General features: G+C 41.1%; 1 protein-coding gene across 1 annotated transcript in view; it reads left to right on the top strand.

The window, feature by feature from the left end:
* Nucleotides 1-402: 402 nt before the first annotated feature.
* ARFGEF2 (ARF guanine nucleotide exchange factor 2) overlaps nt 403-17822 on the top strand; it is a 57288-nt gene continuing 39868 nt past the window's right edge. The window contains exons 1-3 of the mRNA XM_074970034.1: nt 403-693; nt 13049-13079; nt 16536-16659. Of these exons, the coding sequence (XP_074826135.1) occupies nt 555-693; nt 13049-13079; nt 16536-16659 (294 nt within the window). The 5' untranslated portion in view covers nt 403-554. The remainder of the gene's footprint in view (nt 694-13048; nt 13080-16535; nt 16660-17822) is intronic.

The raw sequence follows: 17822 nt of genomic DNA, 5'->3' as shown, positions 1-17822 counted from the left end.
GCAACCCTAGTAACGATAGTAGTGTAGACAACAATTACACAGCAGCCTAGGTACAAGCCCACTGAGGACCCAGCACTTGCATTGCTAGCCCATGCGGAAGTCCGGACTGCCATGCCCCGCTGGCACCCTCGCTAACTAGAGTCAAGCGATTGCGGCCTGGCCAAGAGCAGCCTTGTGGGTCGCCAGTAATGGCTGAAGCAGTGTGAGATGGGGGGGGAGGGACTTTCCTCCTGGGCAGGCCCCCCCAGTTGTGACCTCATCAGCAGCCCAGCCTCCCCTCTCTCCAGACACGATGGGCACGCCCCTCCGACAGGCCACACCCACTCTACCCCACCCCCTCCGTCACCATTGGCAACTTTGGGGGGTCAGAGGTCAAGCCGGAAGACGGGGGAAGGTAGAGTCGGAGGAGTCACGTGACGGAGCCAATATGGCGGCGCCGTGTCCCTGGCGCTATTGCCGCTGCTGAGGGAATCGCGCCTCTTGCAGATCATGGGGCCCCAACGCGGCCGGAGCCTCTGAGCCCCGTTCTCCAACCCCCGCGGGGGCCTTCGGCCATGGAGCCCCCTGCCCGGGAACAGGACACCCGCACCAAGAGCATGTTCGTCTCCCGGGCTCTGGAGAAGATCCTAGCGGAGAAGGAGGCGAAGCGGACCCCGCACGGCCAGCTGCGGAGAGCCTGCCAGGTGGCGCTGGGTGAGTCCGCGCCTGGGCCCCGTTCCCCGAGAAGCCCCCTCCCCCGCGCTGCGGGGGCTAGCTGTGGGGAGCCTGACAGGTGGCGGAGGGTGAGTCCGGATCGCACCAGGTCCCCTGTGTTCCCTGGGGGGGCCCATTCTCCCTCCTCGGCAGCTGCGGGGACCCTGACAGGTGGCGGGGGGGTGAGTCTGGATGAGGATCACACTTCGCCGTCCTTTGGGGGATGGCCATCCCCTTTGCGTGCCCCCGCCCCGGCAGGGGAGAGCCAGCCAGGTGTGGCTGGGCGAGCCCTGCCGGGGCCGGGAGTTCCCCACTTCCCCCAGCTGCGTACAGCCAGCGTGCAGCCTGTCTCTGCCAATGGGCAGTGGCTTTGTCAGTGACTGCGACTGTCATTAGTTACCATTCTGCAGGTTAATCTGCCACGTTGGATACTCTTCGGTTTGTGAGCAAACAGCCTGACTCTGGATCTTCCTGACTCACAGCAACTCTGTTATTCTCTGGACAAATTTGCTTGGGGGAAGGGAAAAAAGAGGCCCTTTTTTTAAAACTCAGGAGAAAAGAACAAGGTCCAACTGATTTACTTCTGATGTTAATGTAAAATGTAAATGCTGTCTGTGGATTCTTCTTAAACTAGTTCAGGGGCCATACAGCTGGAAACCAGAAGGGACTGTCAAAAAACTATCAACTTTAAGAACAGTTCTATCAATCAAGCTGATAATTCTTTGACATCTTTTTTTCTTCTTCAAATCATATGTTGGCTGAAAACTATTAACTTTTCAGGCATGTAGGTTGTGTCTGCAATATTTTATTGAATTCCAAAAGTTTTTGAATTGACAGTGTTAGTGCAGAAGTCTCTTGCAATTATAATTGATTCTTTTATATCAGCCAATTTAATGGATTTTGGAAAAGTTACAGTGTATAAAATAATGGAAATTAGGTTTTGGGCAGGAGAGGGAATGGCATTAGGTTAACCAGTCCAGTTTTTATATCCAAAGTGACTTTTTTTGTTTTGTGTTCTTTAAAGGGATAACATCAACTTTATTTTTTTTTTTAATCAGTTGATTTTCAGGTTCAATGTTTACACTGGAGTACTTGTAAAGCCACAAAAACTGTAAAACCAAGCGTTGCTATTTTTGTTTTAGTATAAGCTTTCGTGAGCTACAGCTCACTTCATCGGATGCATCCGATGAAGTGAGCTGTAGCTCACGAAAACTTATGGTCAGATAAATTTGTTAGTCTCTAAGGTGCCACAAGTACTCCTTTTCTTTTTGCGAATACAGACTAACACGGCTGCTACTCTGGAACCGATTTTTGTTTTGTTTTTTAAGTGTATTTCCTCTAGAGCTGTGTGAAATACATAATAAGTGGAAAGAATCATTGAGTATGCCGGGAAAACAATGAAACTGACTAGACATCAAGTGCTGTCAGGTGCACTCTGTAAATAACCCCCCCCCTCAAAAAAAAAAACAAAAAAACCAAAAAACAAAACACACTCCACCTGAGCTCTGCCTTATAGAAATATTCTGGAGTTAATTGTAGTAACAGTAGATTGGGAGGTGGGATCAGAAATAAGTGTGATTTGATTTTTTTTTAAGTTGACTATTTCTGTTATGTGTTGGTAGTATTATACTTATTGCCTTAGCAATCCCAGACTCAGAAACCCCGATGAGGATTTGGGGCTCCATTGTGCTGGGTGCTGTACAAATGCACATGAAAAAATAATCTATGCTCCAAAGAGTTCACAATCTAAAGCTCCAATTTCGGAATTGGATTTGTATATAGGTGCAGGAGTCTGCACTGATCCAGCTGTAGGCCCGTTGTCTAAAATAGTAAGATGCAACAGCTGTGATCAATAGCATGTTTCTAGTTCTTAAAAATGTGTTTAATAAACAAGAGATATTAATAATATGGGTAATACAATACCAGCTACCAGTAGATGTGTTGATCTTGGTTTGACTATTTATGACACTTGAAGTAAAACAAAAACTGAAATCCTGTGATGCTAATTATGGGGGGGAACCCAATTTCATTGTACTTGTCTTGCATGGGATTATTTCTACTAGTGAATAATTGATAAAATGATTGTCTAGTTTCCTTTTGTTAAACTGCAGAATATCAAAAAGCACTTAGAGGAGTGGTCAAAGACGACAAGGCTAGGAATAAAATTCCCTGTGGCTCAGGCTATGATAAGAGTGATATAAATGAATTTGGAACTAATTTCTTGTGTCATTGCACATAGACTGTCTTTGGGGGAAACTGGTGCTGATGGTTGGCATGAAACTGATTTTACACATTTTTTGGATTTATATTTCCAAACCTGTGTCAGGGAGAAAGTTGGGCCTGGGCAGATGATAATCTATTGCCCAACTATCTCTGCTCATGTAGAGCCTTGATTGCTACATTGAAGGAAAGTCTAAAAGTTCTGTTTGGTGAGTGTTGCCAAATAACTTTTTCAGCAGCAACATGATTACATTCTCTTCTATTTATGCATCCAGGTATTAATACTTCACTTACTAAATCTTACTTCATATCAGATGAACTCCTTTCTATTCCAAGTGAAGAAAAATAAGTTACATTGGAGTTCAGTGGTACAATTCACAATGAATGAATCTTCAACTCTTTAAAGAACAAAATTATCAAGTATGTGTAGTATGAAATACACTGGGGAGTCTGGAAGTAACGCAACCCGTTCAGTTTGGGGAATTGAGGGGAGACCGACTAATCCAAGAGAACTACTATTGGAGAATAAGGCTGCAGAATTGTTAAGAGACTTCCATTAATTAGACCTGTGTTCTCTTGCCACTCAGTTCTTAAACATTTGTATAATTGTGTTGCAGAACATCAAAGAAACAATCTAGCACTTTTTAAAAATTGTTTGCCAGCAGAGCTACTCTAGTGGAAGAAGAGCACAGTGAAATAAGATGAATTTTGTTTTGTGTGTAACTAACATCATGCAGTTGTCAGCTGTCTCTTTTGATATTTCTTATTTGAAATTCCTCTTGTTAAAATACTAATTTATTAACAGATTTTTATTGTTTAATAAGACTTGAATTAATAGCATGCCAGAGCATAAAATAGCGAGTGAGACTACAACGCACACCTATATCAGTGAACCACACTACCTGTACCAGTGGAGAACATGGTGCACTTATGATGGGTTCTCATTCTAAATAACTGGAGGGGGTGAGGTTGGCTACTCCATTGTTCTAAATGATTATTTAGTTCTATTGATTACTAACTATCTTGATATTTAACACATCAATAAAACTTTCAATCTCTTATGTAATAAACTTGAACCTTATAGCACTAAATTTGGGAGCTTAATTTTTCTCTCTAACTTTAAAATCCCACTCCTATAACTCTTGTCTTATTTGAGGGGCACATCCAAATCTTTTAAATTGTACAGCTGTTCTTTAAATTTATATGTGGCATTTTGAGCATTGACAAGGTAATGCAAGTGTCTTTAAATTGATTTAGAAAATAAATTTGTTGATATTCTGCAGGTCCCATAAAAGCATTATCAGAATAATTCAGTCTTCCCAAATTGAATGTATACAAGTAACTGAGAAGTTCCACAGGTATACTGTAAAAATAGGAAAGGAACTGTGAAAAGCTGGACTTACTTCTATTAAGCTTGAGGACATCTTTTGACAGAGGGGAATAATGTTCATCTATGAAATTTGAAATCAACCAAATGTGTATGTAGCATTAGTCAGTTGATGAGAAAATGTCCCTTGATGTGTGAATTGCCCCGAATGTTGTGGTATTTCTTGTCCAAAAGAGGTGGAGGTACTCCTGCTCTGTAACTGCAAGTCTTTGGTAACTGATGATTTTATGACGAGATTCCCACTCTCCCTGATTACAGATAGATCAGCAACCTGCAGTTTTCTCAAACTTCTCAATATCTAGCATAAAGCTCATCATAGAAATGAGAAACATACAACTTAAATGTCTTCACAGTATGTTAAACAGGAGTCCAGACAGGAATGAAAGGATAGGACTTTCCAGTCATGCTCCTAACTGTGTCAGAATCATCTGTGCGGTGAGAACTGTCCTGCCGGTTATCTGTAGCAACTTGTTCCTGTAGACTCTTCTTAGTTGAGTTGTATGGTATTGGGTGTAGAATAAATGGAGTCTGAATGATTCCTTCATTCGGAGTCTTGCTTCACCAGTGCATGTAATAGTAGCTTGTACCCTTAATGCTTGTAAACCCAGGAGAAATTGAATGGGAGAAATAGTCTTTAAACAGAGGTTCTGTTCTCTGGAGGATAGTCAACTCAAGAAAATTGGTGAAAAATAGACAAGTATACAGAATCTCTGGATAAATAGCTGAATAATAAGCATTTATAGAGTACTATAGGCATATGTAAAAAGAAAAGGAGTACTTGTGGCACCTTAGAGACTAACAAATTTATTTGAGCATAAGTTTTCGTGAGCTACAGCTCACTTCATCGGATGCATTCAGTGGAAAATACAGTGGGGAGATTTATATACATAGAGAACATGAAACAATGGGTGTTACCATACACACTGTAACGAGAGTGATCACTAAAGATGAGCTGTTACCAGTAGGAGAGCGGGGGCGGGGTGTGGGAGAAACCTTTTATAGTGATAATCAAGGTGGGCCATTTCCAGAAGTTGACAAGAACGTCTGAGGGGCGGGGGGGGGAATAAACATGGGGAAATAGTTTTACTTTGTGTAATGACCCATCCACTCCCAATCTCTATTCAAGCCTAAGTTAATTGTATCCAGTTTGCAAATTAATTCCAATTCAGCAGTTTCTCGTTGGAGTCTGTTTTTGAAGTTTTTTTGTTGAAGAATTGCAACTTTTAGGTCTGTAATCGAGTGACCAAAGAGATTGAAGTGTTCTCCGACTGGTTTTTGAATGTTATAATTCTTGACGTCTGATTTGTGTCCATTTATTCTTTTACGTAGAGACTGTCCAGTTTGACCAATGCACATGGCAGAGGGGCATTGCTGGCACATGATGGCATATATCACATTGGTGGATGTGCAGATGAACGAACCTCTGATAGTGTGGCTGATGTGATTAGGCCCTGTGATGGTGTCCCCTGAATAGATATGTGGACACAGTTGGCAATGGGCTTTGTTGCAAGGATAGGTTCTTGGGTTAGTGGTTTTGTTGTGTGGTGTGTGGTTGCTGGTGAGTATTTGCTTCAGGTTTGGGGGCTGTCTGTAAGCAAGGACTGGCCTGTCTCCCAAGATCTGTGAGAGTGATGGGTCATCCTTCAGGATAGGTTGTAGATCCCTGATGATGCGCTGGAGAGGTTTTAGTTGGGGGCTGAAGGTGATGGCTAGTGGCGTTCTGTTATTTTCTCTGTTGGGCCTGTCCTGTAGTAGGTGACTTCTGGGTACTCTTCTGGCTCTGTCAATCTGTTTCTTCACTTCAGCAGATGGGTGTTGTAGTTGTAAGAATGCTTGATAGAGATCTTGTAGGTGTTTGTCTCTGTCTGAGGGGTTGGAGCAAATGCAGTTGTATCGTCTACAGCCAAGCTCTACAATGGATCGTGTGGTGTGGTCTGGATGAAAGCTGTAGGCATAGCGGTCAGTAGGTTTCCGGTATAGGGTGGTGTTTATGTGACCATTGCTTATTAGCACAATAGTGTCCAGGAAGAGGATCTCTTATGTGGACTGGTCCAGGCTGAGGTTGATGGTGGGATGGAAATTGTTGAAATCATGGTGGAATTCCTCACTTTACAAATGTATTAGAAAACAGTCCCCACTTAGAAGAGCTTACAATGGGATATAGACAAGCTGAAACATAGAACAGTAATTAAAAGAAAGGCACAAAACTAGCCATGCATATGGTTGCATTAAAGTGACATGTGACAATATTTTTAAATGACAAAATATGCAGCCAGCCTCTTGGCGGGTGAATGCATAGGAAATCTCACATGTATCTACGCTTCCTTTTTAGTTGTGTGTGAATACATGTTAACTAAATTGACTCTAAAATCAAAGTTAGATAGGGCATGCACATTTGTTGCTTGTCCTGTTTAACCTTAAGCTGCAGTGGCCTTGAACAAACATCTGTGTGGTGTATGATAGTAAATTCTATATGGCTAGTTAATGTAATAATTAACGTGGTAAAACAAAACCCCTCAGTTTTACACTGTTTTCACTAGACTTCCCATATGGATGGGTGGGTGTGTGTGTGTATATAAAACAGCTGTTGTTAACCCCAACATAGTCAATATGGGTCATTTAAAAACCAAAACACAAGACTTTCCTCCCATCTCACCCTTTTTCTAGTTAAGACAAATTCTAAGTCTTCTTCACCAGTACCAGCTGAGAACAGACAGGGTGTGCCTCCAAGCGGAGGGTCTTGCATCACCACCAGCAACTTTGTCTAGAAAGGCTGTGGAAAACATTTCCAATAACTAACACATTCCAATAACTATTAAACATAGTTTTGAATTTCATTGCCACAGGACTATCCAAGACACAATCTTAATTACATGTTAGCAACATTCTCTGTATTTAGATTAATAAAACAAAAATCATCAGGCAGGGGTCAGATTTAGCCGGTATATGGCACCAGTATCTCTCTAGTACGGCTTGATTAAACTATGCAGAATTGAAGCTTTAATAGTTTTGAAATAAAGTTTGTAGTCCTAATAGTTGCAAAGAAAATCCCTTGAGGCAGACTGCCTGAGTCTGCAAATAAAAACAGCTCAGAGAAATGTGAAAATACACTATTCATTTAAAATGGAGTAAACTCTGTAGCCTAACATAACTGAAATGTCGTCTTTGAGTGTCACTGCTGATTACATCATAGAAAGATTCAGTTGTTTTGGGATTGTGGGCAGAGCTTAAATTCCACTTTCCCTGCCTAGTCTGACTTTTGGACCTCAGTGTTTTTGAACAAATCAAATATGTCTAGCAAAATGCCAATATGTTAAGCAAATTATTCCCATCCTCAAAGTGCGGTGTATGTGAGCAACATTCCACTGTAGTGGTATAGGTTCAGTCCACCATGCAGAAAGGGCAAACAGATGGTTTATAAACATGTTACCTGTATTAACTATGCAGTAACAACTCTCTATTAAAAAATATTTCCCATTTATTTCAGCTTCCAGCACAACTTGTAGAGTCCTCTTAAGGTAGCTTTGCCTTTTTAGTCACTATACTCAGCATTCCCATCGTTGTGGCATCTAGACAGCAAAAGCAACAATCTTGTCTTTTATGGATAAATTTGACTACTCCCTGTTGCTTCTTGAGTTAGCCTTTGTTACTTGACATTACTTGCCAAAATACAAAGGAAGCCACCTGGTTCAGCTTTTCTCTTCTGAATTTTAATACATGAAGGTGGATTGCAGATAACTTCTTTCTGACATTTCAAGATTTTTAAAGCATGGGGATGGGATTTTGTTAAAAAATAGCCGCCTCTTCAATGGATTTGCACCCTCTATGTATTTGGATTCATATAGTCTTGCTTTTGTGACCAAAAATAATTTTATTTCTGTTAACAGTGCAGAATCAGCAGAGCTTAGGGAGAGTGGGGAGGATTCTATTTTAGCTTGTTTGTCTGTAGCAGAAATTCTGGACTTAAAATTTAGCTAATTGCTAGTGATAACACATGTCCCATAAAGCAAACAGTTTGGGTCTTGCGTTCCAGCCTGAATTTGCAGGGCTAGTAGTTAAAAATCCGTTTTCTTTGTAAACTGCTCAGTTATGTCAAAAGAGCTGCTCCCTGCATTCTTTTATCCCTGATTAAGTAATTCTCAGGAAGTTTGGTTGTAATCTTACTGTTTCAACTGATTTAAAGGGCTGAAATAATAGAAGCATTCTGGACTGCCTCTCTTCTGCTCCACTCTCCCAAGAGTATACTGTGGCATAGTCCATCTTTTGAGAGAAGTAGGTTTGTCTTGGGCTGTTGCCAGTAGCACCTTGTGAGTTTGCCAGCAAAAGAAATTAATGCTATACACTGTGTTCTCACCTTGACATTAGGCAAATCTCCTGATGTGCAGCGTGTCCCAGAATGGTTTTTAAACTCATAAGCTTGTCTTACAAATCTACTATAATACTGCCTGTATTCCATGGAATTCTACAGAAGGGGATGCTGTCATGCCACAGAGGGTCCAGCATTTAACTCTTCTTGCCCAGTAGTGCTTTACAGATAACTAATGAAGCCACACGGCATGCTTGTGGTATGCTAGTACTATCACTATTTTACAGATGGTGTAACTGTGGTAGAGCTATTAAATGTATGGCCCAAGTTTCCACAGTGAGTCAGTCTCAGAGCCGGAACTGGCATATAGCTAATCTTTCTCTTGATCTTAGAATGTCTCTGGATACTTCCTGAATGGGTCCTGCCATGCTTTAAATCTTCAGCTGCGTAATATTGTGTTTAAAGCTTTTGCTTACTCTGCTGCATTATCCTTGAAACAGAATGCCTTATGCAATGACTGGTGATAATCTCAAATCATCAGCTCAGAAGTTCTGGAAAAATATATAAACTTGTATATTCAGTTAGTATTGGTGTACAGGATTTTAATACAAAACTATGTGGATATTAACCTTTCACCAGAATTGTGATGGGGAAACAGGCTAGTGTATATTCATAACAAGGAGTGTACTTTGAGCCTTGAAGACTGAGAAGCAAGGTAGCTTCCCTTGCTATCTGATGAAATACAGGAAGTAGCTAAGGCCAGTACTATTCAGTTGGAAACGTAATTTTTCATCGGTCTGCAAACTTCAGTGTGGTATCTGCCTTAGCATTAGAGGGGAAAACGGACAGCTCTGATCGATTTAAACAAAATTGATTACATGGAAGATAAACCAGTTTAGTGGGGGACTGAAACTCAGAAACAAATCGTTTGTTTCTATGTGGGAGATTGAGGGCTTATTTACATGGGGAAGTTTATTTCCAGAATAAGGTAGGGTGTGATTTTAAACTACCATAGCTAAGGCTATGTTTTAGTCACGGGTATTTTAAGTAAATCATGGACAGGTCACAGGCAGTAAACAAAAATTCATGGGTCGTTAATTTATCCATGACTTTTTTATTATATACCCCTAACTAAAACTTGGGCTGGAGGTGCTTGGGGCACTGCGGGTACTGCAGGGGTGGCCCAGGACCCCCGCTGGTGCTGGGGTGGGGCTCTGCCTAGGAGCTGCAGGGACGTGCCGGGGAGCCTCTCCCCTCCCAGGTGAGCGTCCTGCTGCTCTCAACCCCGTGCCCCAGCCCTGAGCCCCCTCCCACATCCAAGGTGCTGCTGCTGCTGAAGAAGTCACGGAAAGTCACGGAATCGGTGACCTCCGTGACAGACACGCAGCCTTAACTATAACTATTGTAAAGTAACTCCCCATTCCTCACTTATTTCACAATAAGAATGCCTTTGTAGATTTACACTAAACTGGAAAGAGGGAGTCTTCTTCCGGGAATAAGAGTTACACGGGGAATTATTCTGGAATGGCTGTGCTGGCTAAATTCCCCGCATAACCAAGGCCTTGCATTACCTGCTGTTTGAGCCAAGAAATGGCTAGCCTAAGCGGTAGGAGATAAGCCTTGTTGTGTAACAGTGATAGTGAGCAGTTTACATACAACCATGACTGTTTCAGAGAATGATTAACTCTGTGTAATTCTAACAAAATAAAAAAATTAGTTTTTAAACAACTGAAAGGAAGACTTAGGTACCGAGTTCTTTTATGACACAATGGGCTTTAATAACCTCTGCCAAACTCACTAACCACATAGATCTCTCTCTCCCTGCCCCACCACTTTGGGCCACTGCCATAGTTCCATCTGGAAGACTATATAATCCAGCCCAATCTCTATCCCGTCTCTCTCATACATGCTTAACTTTACTAATGTGAGTGATCTCGTTGACGCCAATAGGACTATTCATGTGAGTAAAGTTAGTTTAATCAACACAGAGTATTGTTTAAATTTATCTAGCTTTTGATAGCACTATAAGGAGAAGCTACCACCTGTTTATAAACCATTTGTTTTTCTTTCTGAAATTTAAGATCTGATCAGCAAGCAATCATTTCTTATCGTTGAAAACTTTGCAAAAATACTGCTTACAACTATGCCAGGTCTACACTGAAACCTGTCTGACAGAACCACTCAGCAGTCATCTCATAATAAAACTCTGAATTTCTATAGTTCCTGCCATCCAGGGAGCTCAACGCATTTTATACATTAAGCTACACTGCCCACCTGTATCTCCACAAACCACATGGAAACTGGATAGTTAGCCATGACGTGCTATGGGTCTCATTATATGCTTTTCAAGATCTTGAACTTCATTAACTCAAAGGATGTTACTCAAGCTTGCTGCTACCTCTGATGGTATTCTGTGCGGAATAGGTAGGATACTGTCCAGAGTTCAGTCTGTTCTTGTGCCATTGCTCATTGCCGGAGTCTGTGTTTTCCCTTCTTTTAACCACTGAACACATTGACCTGTGGTAGTGTGATATGGAAGGATAAGTGTGGTATTAGGAGTCGAGGGTCCCAAGTTCCAGTCCTGGCTCTGTCACTAACTGATCTTATGCAGGTCACTTCCTATCTCTTCCATCTCCCCATGTGTAAAATGGGGATAATAGCACTAACTCACCTACTTTACAGGCACACTGTGAGGATTCATTCTTGTAACGTCCTGTGTATAAATGCTAAATATATGTGAGGGATATATAGTTGTCTGAAACACTGAAAGATACTGTACCAGTCAAAAGCATCTGTTGTTTAGCTGTGGCCTGTTTTACAATGAGATTCTGCAGCAAGTTCCCTATCTTGGTCTAGTACAAATGTTAGCGAAAACCAGGTAGAAGCTTCTTCCTACCCACCCACCCTGGTCTCAGTGACTGCTTTTTGTTTACCCTAGCACTTCTTGGAAGTGTGAGAAATGTCTAAAGTTTCGGTGGACAAGGCCCAGTTGTGGGTCAAATACTAGGGAGGCTAAGGGAGCATGAGGGGTTGATTAGAAGGGAGTTGGAATGAGAAGGAGCTGTTGAATATGTAATATTGTTCAGTACTGAGACACAGACACAAGCTACAGAAACACGGTGGGAGGAGGAAAGACCTAAGATTTAGAAAATGTCAATGTCTTTTTCTATAAAATGAGTCTAATACCACCTGGAGAGTTGGGAGGCCTAACTAGGTTGTTAAAGCATTTTGAGATCTTTGGATGGAGAGCACAGTAGAAGTGCAAAATGTACTTCTGGAATAGTAATGATCTATCATTTGTAACCCACCATTGGTGCCACAGTGCCACCAATACACGGTGATATGGTAACAAGTCTTCATAAGTACACAGATCCATGGAAATATGTATTCTGGGCTACTTGACAAAGGTTGGGGCTATATAGCACCCAAGGTTCATAATATTAACATGACACCGGAGGGATTCTGTTGGAGAAATATATCTGACACCAGAGGTGTATCCGTATTTAAGCATGGTGTTTTACAGACAACTACAGGCTCCAAGTGGAGGAGGTATGACCTAGCGTTTGAGTCCTGGAATGCTCATAGGAGCTCTTTGCTTTCCTCCATTCACTTACTATTTCTTGCATAATAGCACTCCTGAGAATGAGAAAAGTTATTAGGCTACTCAGGTGACACCAAAGTCATCTGAATTTATGCACATCTAGTCCAAGGCTAATGACACTCCTCCAAAGGTGGTTTTGAAGAGCAAGTACAGAGTGAATTGTCCATTGTCCAGGATTATCGCTTGAAACAAGTTTAGATACTGACAGTATCCTGTCTGGGAGTTATAGGAGTATAAGGCTGCCGTCCACAGCTAGTGAAAATTAGGTTTCAGAGTAACAGCCGTGTTAGTCTGTATTCACAAAAAGAAAAGGAGTACTTGTGGCACCTTAGAGACTAACCAATTTATTTGAGCATAAGCTTTCGTGAGCTACAGTTGGATCCGATGAAGTGAGCTGTAGCTCACGAAAGCTTATGCTCAAATAAATTGGTTAGTCTCTAAGGTGCCACAAGTACTCCTTTTCTTTTAGTGAAAATTAGGTCACTGTTAAAGTACTGGGATCTTAGATTATTAGGTGCTCTGATTTCACTGCGAGTGTGGCATAAAGGCTAAGGTGACATTTGCAACATGTACTTCTGATTGGCGATGAGGCTTGCTGTATTGACACTCCTGAAAATTTACTGTATTTAGAAAGTTCTGCTGTTAGTGTACACCCAACCAGATTTATTTATGTTTGGAAGCTTAGTTTAATATACAGCAGAAAGAATAGCAGACACTAATGATGTATAACTTCTAGTTTGAGACTAGTTTACTTCATGACAACTGCATGTAAATTCAGAAGGTGTCATTTCTGTTGAGTGTTGTGGTATCTTCATTGTTCTGCCTTTTCTTTTTTTCCTAGATGAAATAAAAGCAGATCTAGAAAAGCAAAGGTAAGTTCTTAATACAATTAATAGCAACCTCTCTTGCTGCTGTTTCTCAAAGATTGCACAGTAGTGAGTGTGCAAGTATCTGAGCAGCAATTTTTGCAAAGTACACACAAGCTAGCTTATTGGAGAGAGTTTGAATAGCTTTGGTACTGTCTGTGTAAGAAAACATGTGTTTGTGGAGAGTACTAATTATGTAATGCATGTGGTTGTGGGTAATCAAGCCGTAACTGCCAGCACATTTCATTACAAATAATTGCCACATTTCTGAAGGATGCCAATTTTTCACTTCCTTTCGTTAACTAGGTTTGTCTCTTAATAGTCATGACTTAACCATATTTGTTAATAGAAAATCCTAGTCTCTTCTTTTTATGGTTCTTGTGTTCAATAATTCATGGTTTTTAGTTGTTTTGATCACAAATGCTGGTCTGCGATAACATTTAATTAGCTACAGGTCAGCCAAGTCACCGGATTTCTTTCCGACATTAGCAACTCTGTGAATCAGTGTTATTACATCACTCCTCTCTCTCACTCACACACACATATACATATATGGTATACCCAGATTAATAGTATCTTAATGGGAAAATCTTTACGTCTGATGCATCCCCCAGTATGCTGGGATGGTGTTTTGGAGTTGGATGGGGATAAGCTGATAAATGGTGATGTTCTAAAACTTGATAAAGCGGAATCTAATAAAATATTTCACCAATACCTAAATTGATAGTAAAAGCTAGAGATGGCTTTCGTGGAAGAAAGTGTGTGTGTGTGTGCGCGCGCTTAAGATCTAAGTGCAAAATTAAAAGTACTTCCCAAAAGATTCTTACATTTCTTGGGGTATAGGGAGGGGGAATTCAGGATCAACAGAAGATTTTTGAGTCTCTGAGACTGATCTTTCCCTAGTCGTATCACATTTAATTGTATTTCCTTTAGAAATGAAGTTTCAGTATGAACATCAAAATATAATCTGAGGGCTGTAATTTTTCTCTTTGAATTAAGAGCAGATTTATGGCCATATAAAACTTCAGTAGTCATTTGAATCTGAGATTCACAAACTAAGTGGAAAATTGGAGAGATTAATTGTCAAGGCCTATTTACCTGCTAATGCTAAGAGAAGCTACGCTTAATGAAACACTCTGACAGGAGTAAAGAGCAAGATGAAAAGCACTACTAATTCCTAAATGGATAAATGACAGTTAAAATTTATTTTCGCATTTGAGTCCTAATCTCCAGCTAGTATATGTCATGGTTTCACAGATTTACATCCTTGGTGTCTGTAAATCAGTTTCCAAAATCATCACTGGCTTCTCCTCTCGCTCTGCTACCTACCAAGAATAAAAATGTCCATCTCAGTCTCAATATTTGTTTTCAGATTGCAAATTTGGAATTCATAAAGGTCTCTTAAAAAAAAAAATTTGCAAACACGTGGCCTGCTGGCCAGGGACGGAACACTTCTCCATTTATTAGCGTTTTCACTTCTCATAATGTTGCTTGTTACTTAAAATATTTTAAGTAAAGTCACCACTTCCCCAGAAATCTTCACATGGTCTCTGTAGAACTTTCTCCATTATCACCAAGATTGTAGAATCATACGACTGAAAGGGACCTCGAGAGGTCTTCTAGTCCAGTCCCCTGCACTCAAGGCAGGACTAAGTATTATCTCTAGACCATCCCTGACAGGTGTTTGTCTAACCTGCTCTTAAAAATCTCCAATGATGGACATTCTACAACTCCCCAGGCAATTTATTCCAGTGCTTAATCACCCTGATAGTTAGGAAGTTTTTCCTAATATCCAAAGTAAACTGCCATTGCTGCAATTTAAATCCATTGCTTCTTGTCCTATCCTCAGAGGTTAAGGAGAACAATTTCTCTCCCTCCTCCTTGTAATAACCTTTTATGTACTTGAAAACTGTTGTCATGTCCCGTTCTCTCCCCCCTTCCCCCCACCCGGTCTTCTCTTCTCCACACTAAACAAACCCAATTATTTCACTCTTCCCTCATAAGTCACATTTACTAGACCTTTAGTCATTTTTGTTGCTCTTCTCTGGGCTTTCTCCAGTTTGTCCACATCTTTCCTGAAATGTGGTGCCCAGAACTGGACACAATGCTCCAGCTGAGGCCTAATCAATGTGGAGTAGAGCGGAAGAATTACTTCTTATGTCTTGCTTACAACACTCCTGCTAATACAGGCCAGAATGATGTTTGGTTTTTTTGCAATATGGTTACACTGTTGACTCATATGTAGCTTGTGCTCCACCATGACCCCCAGATCCCTTTCCACAGTACTCTTCCCTAGGCAGTCATTTCCCATTTTGTATGTGTGCAACTGATTTGTTCCTAAGTGCATTAGTCCTTGTTGAAGTTCATCCTATTTACTTCAGACCATTTCTCCAATTTGTCCAGATAACTTTGAATTTTATTCCTATCCTCCGAAGCACTTGCAACCCCCACCCAGGTATTGGTATTGTCCGCAAACTTTATAAATATACTCTCTCGATGCCATTATCTAAATAATTGATGAAGATATTGAACAGAACCGGACCCAGGAGTGATGCCTGCAGCACCCCACTCAATATGCCCTTCCGGCTTGACACTGAACCACTGAAAGCTACTCTCTGGGAATGGTTTTGCAACCAGTTGTGCACCCACCTTATATAGTAACGCCTTGCTTAACATTGTAGTTATATTCCTGAAAAATGCTACTTTAAGCAAAACTATGTTAACCAAATCCAATTTCCTCATAAGAATTAATGTAAATTGTGGGGCTTAGGTTCCAGGGAAATTTTTGCTCCAAACAAAAGACTCTGTGTGTGTGTGTGTGTGTTTGTGTGATATATACGTGCGCACACATACAGTATAAGTTTTAAATAATTAATTTAATACTGTACACAGCAATGATGATTGTGAAGCTTGGTTGACGTGGTGGAGGAAGAGGGTGGAAGCGGAGGTGAGCTGGGGTGGGGGGCCGCAGAAGTAAGGGGGGGGTGCCGAGGAACCGCTTGCGGAGACACGAATTTGGATATAACGAGGTAAAGCAGCCCCGCTCCCCGGAGCACTGCTTTACCGCGTTTGATCCGAATTCGCGTTCTATCTGACTGTGTTCTATCGGGGTAGAGGTGGAGTGGGCCTGGTTTTTCTCTTGTACTAGTGTAAATGGAGAGTAATTCCACTGAAACTACAATGGCTTTAAACAATATCGGTGAAAGGAGAATCTGACTCTATGCTATTTGTGAGGAGGGAAGTATCAAAATGAATAGCTGTAATATAAGAAAATCTGAAGTTGGATTTTAAAGTAGATTGAGTCTTCAGGGTTTAAAAATGTATTCAGTTTTGTGGGGAGAAAATGGCATCCCTTTTACATGCTGCTGTGCGCCACTTATACCTGCTTTAATTTTAAAGCCGGTGAAAATGTAGTCGTAATTTTCAGAACACAAGCAATGCATTTTTTTCCTCTTAAACTAGGCAAGGCACTGTCTCTCCACCAAAAGCAAACTTCATCGAAGCCGATAAGTATTTCCTTCCGTTTGAGCTGGCCTGCCAATCCAAGTCCCCACGCATCATCAGTACCTCACTAGACTGCTTGCAGGTAAGTATCCTGTTTAAACTGGAATAGGGTGAGGTATTATGCACAAGATTACCGGTCTAAAATCTTGTCCTTTTATCAGTAATCGTGATAGTGAAGGAGTGAATTTAGCCAGAATATGTACAATTGCTCTGACCAAAACCATTCTGTATTTACTCCTACTGGAATTCTGTGCCTCTCGCGCAATGGAGAATTTTGTGCAGAATTGATGTTTCCTGCAAAATTTGGTTCCACCAGGCTCCCCCCTCACCCTCCGCTCCAGCACTCCCGCCAACTGTCCGCCCTGGGCAGCTAAGGTGCCAGGAGTGTGATTATATTGTGGTGGTTTGTCAAAACAACACATCATTTTGTAGAATTTTAAAATACTGTGTGCAGGATTTTTAATGTTTTTGGCACAGAATTTCCCCAGGAGTAATTTACTTATGTAAATCACACAATAGGGCTTTACAAAACTTGGCTGAAAAATCTTGCTGAGATCTGAAAGCTTGTCCCCAGAAGATCCTTTTCAGCTGCCTTTCTTGAAGCAGTTTTTGAACTGAATAAGAATACATCAGCTTTAGCTTTTCAGGCACTTCAGCATTTTGCGTAACGTGGCAAAGCATTCTCTATACAGATTTGTAGGTGGAAACTAACATCCCTAATGGGGCCATTATAGTAAATCCTTAAACTGGCTTGTAGCACCAACCTGAAATCAGTCGGAGTTTTGGGTGCAGGATCAGGGCCTCTGATTATTGTCCTTTTTCTTTTTTTTTTTAATTGGCTGTTTCTAATAATTTAAAATGGGCTTTTTAAGCAGACTTGGTCTTTCTGGGGTGTTAAAAATACCTCCAAAAACCAAAACTTGTTTGTGCATTAGCAAAATTTTCTGCTATAACATTTGTATTCTATTGACTATAATATGGACTGGCATGGAGTCCTTTTATGGTGGCATTTTGTATCTACATGCTCATTGCTGGTATAAAGCTTGCAAAGGAGACATTAGGCTGTTTAACTTGGAAAAATGTTTGGTTTCTTTAAAACTTTAGTTGTCTGACATATGGACAATCCAAGCATACATATGACTCAGTCTGGTCTGGCTCATTTTTGTGCTGTCAGCAAAGGTGAGCACTGTCTTGTAGGAGGCTGTAATCGGTTAGGAGAACCGTATACAAAAATCTTTCCCTGCG

The sequence above is a fragment of the Natator depressus genome, chromosome 13 (genome assembly GCF_965152275.1).
Source record: "Natator depressus isolate rNatDep1 chromosome 13, rNatDep2.hap1, whole genome shotgun sequence".
Lineage (NCBI taxonomy): Eukaryota > Metazoa > Chordata > Testudines > Cheloniidae > Natator > Natator depressus.
This window is presented reverse-complemented; position numbering and strand designations above follow the sequence as displayed.